At 53.7% G+C, this 1,821-nt stretch overlaps 1 protein-coding gene across 2 annotated transcripts in view; it reads left to right on the top strand.

The window, feature by feature from the left end:
• The first annotated feature begins 400 nt into the window (after positions 1–400).
• Positions 401–1,821, top strand: part of SLC43A3 (solute carrier family 43 member 3) — a 30,707-nt gene continuing 29,286 nt past the window's right edge. Inside the window, exons 1-2 of one of the 2 annotated variants that reach the window (XM_004389251.1) lie at positions 401–584; positions 1,331–1,460. In XM_004389251.1, the coding sequence (XP_004389308.1) occupies positions 401–584; positions 1,331–1,460 (314 nt within the window). Of the gene's footprint in view, positions 591–1,291; positions 1,461–1,821 lie in introns of both variants that reach the window. The other variant, XM_023743137.1, reaches the window with a different exon arrangement.

Genomic DNA, 1,821 nt, shown 5'->3' with positions numbered 1-1,821 from the left:
TTGTGAGGCTCAAATGGAATTAATGCATTAGAGGATGTATGGAAGTATTTGCTGTCCATGTGTCAGTGGTGGGTGCTCACTCGGGAATGCTTCCTGCAGCTGTTTCTAACAGCTGGCCTCCTCTTGCTGGAAGACCAGCATCCCCTTCCTCCACCTGACAAAGACCCCTTTGTTCATCTCTACCTTTCCCATAATCCTGTGCTAAGCAGCCTCTGCCTTATTTTCCAGAATCCAGAGACTCGCCTACCAATGGCTCCTGCCCAAGCCTGAAGCAGCCAGAGCCAGGTTGCTGCCTGCAGGGAAGGAATTTTCCAAGTGTGCAGACACCAAGACTTTGTAGCTCCTGTGGTCATTCCAGGAGGCGGCAGGTGTGATTCGAGAACTCACATCACCTCAGGTCATGGCGGTCCAGGGCCTGTGCCTTCGTGTAGCCACCTTGCTGACGGGGCTGCTGGAATGCCTGGGCTTTGCAGGCATCCTCTTTGGCTGGGCCTCACTGGTGTTTGTCTTCAAAATGGAGCATTATTTTGAGGACCTGTGTGAACCGAATGCCGAGCTGATGGGCAACGCCACGGAGCAGGCTGGTAAGGGCAGTGAGGAGGATGAATTCTCTGGAGAATTTGAGGCTGGCGCCCTGGTGGCGCACCAGTTAACTGTTTGGCTGCTAACCAAAAGGTTGGCATTTCGAACCCATCAGCCTGCTCTGCGGGAGAAAGATGTGGCAGCCTGCTTCCATAAAGCTTACAGCTTTGGGAACCCTATGGGGCAGTTCTACTTTGTCCTATGGGATCACTATAAGTCAGAATTGACTCTTCAGCACCAGGTTTGGTTTTTTTGGTCCCAAGCCAGCCTTTTTTTTTCGGTGAGAGGGAGAGACTTGGTCTAGGATGGAAAGTGCCAGATCGTGAGGTGGTAGTTCCTCACCAGAAAACCAAACCTATTGCCATTAAGTTGATCCCGCCCCCTGTGTTACACAGTAGAACTGAGCTTCATAGGGTTTCCTTGACTGTAATCTTTACGGAAGCAGATCACCAGGTGTCTCTTCTGCGGAGCCTCTGGGTATGTTTGAACTGCCAACCTTTCAGTTGGTAACCGAGCGCAGACTCTTTGCACCGCTCAGGGACGTTTTGAGAGTGGTTAGGGGGAGTCACATTACAGCTCAGCTTGAGAAAGAACTTTCCACCATAAGAAAGAACTTTCCATCAGGCAAGCGTTCCAGTATGGACGAGGCTGCCCTAGAGGGGAGTCGTGGCTGGGTGGCCACCTGGCAGGAGGGTGGGATGGATGGGAGATGGGTGTCTGAGATTCCCCTTCCCCTTCCTCTCCTCAGACTGCAGAGCCCAGGATGAGAGGTTCTCACTCATCTTCACACTGGCGACCTTCATAAACAACTTCATGACCTTCCCCACTGGCTACATCTTTGACCGGTTTAAGACCACTGTGGCCCGTCTTGTAGCCATGTAAGTCCCCGAGGCCCTGCCTGGACAGAGGTGGGCAAGAGGAATCCTTCCAACTACAGCAGCCCAGCTTTGAGGGAAACCCGGATCAAGTGAATGGGCAGCCTGGCCAGGTACTGTGCCAGCTGCGCACTCACCGCAGGACCGGTTTCCCCGGGAGCATACAATCCCTCCAGCACACATTCATCCCCCAACCCAGCACACATTCACCCACAACCCCAGCACACATTCACCCCCCACCCCAGCGCATATTCCCCCACCCAGCACACATTTCCCTCAGCACAAATTTCCCCCCAGCACACATCTCCCCCCAGCACACATTCCCCCCTGCACAATTCCCCCTCGCACAATTCCCCCAGCACAC

This window comes from Trichechus manatus, unplaced genomic scaffold (genome assembly GCF_000243295.1).
Source record: "Trichechus manatus latirostris isolate Lorelei unplaced genomic scaffold, TriManLat1.0 scaffold00236, whole genome shotgun sequence".
In the NCBI taxonomy this organism is placed as follows: domain Eukaryota; kingdom Metazoa; phylum Chordata; class Mammalia; order Sirenia; family Trichechidae; genus Trichechus; species Trichechus manatus.
Note: the sequence above shows the minus strand (reverse complement) of the source record. Positions and strands in the feature narration are given on the sequence as shown.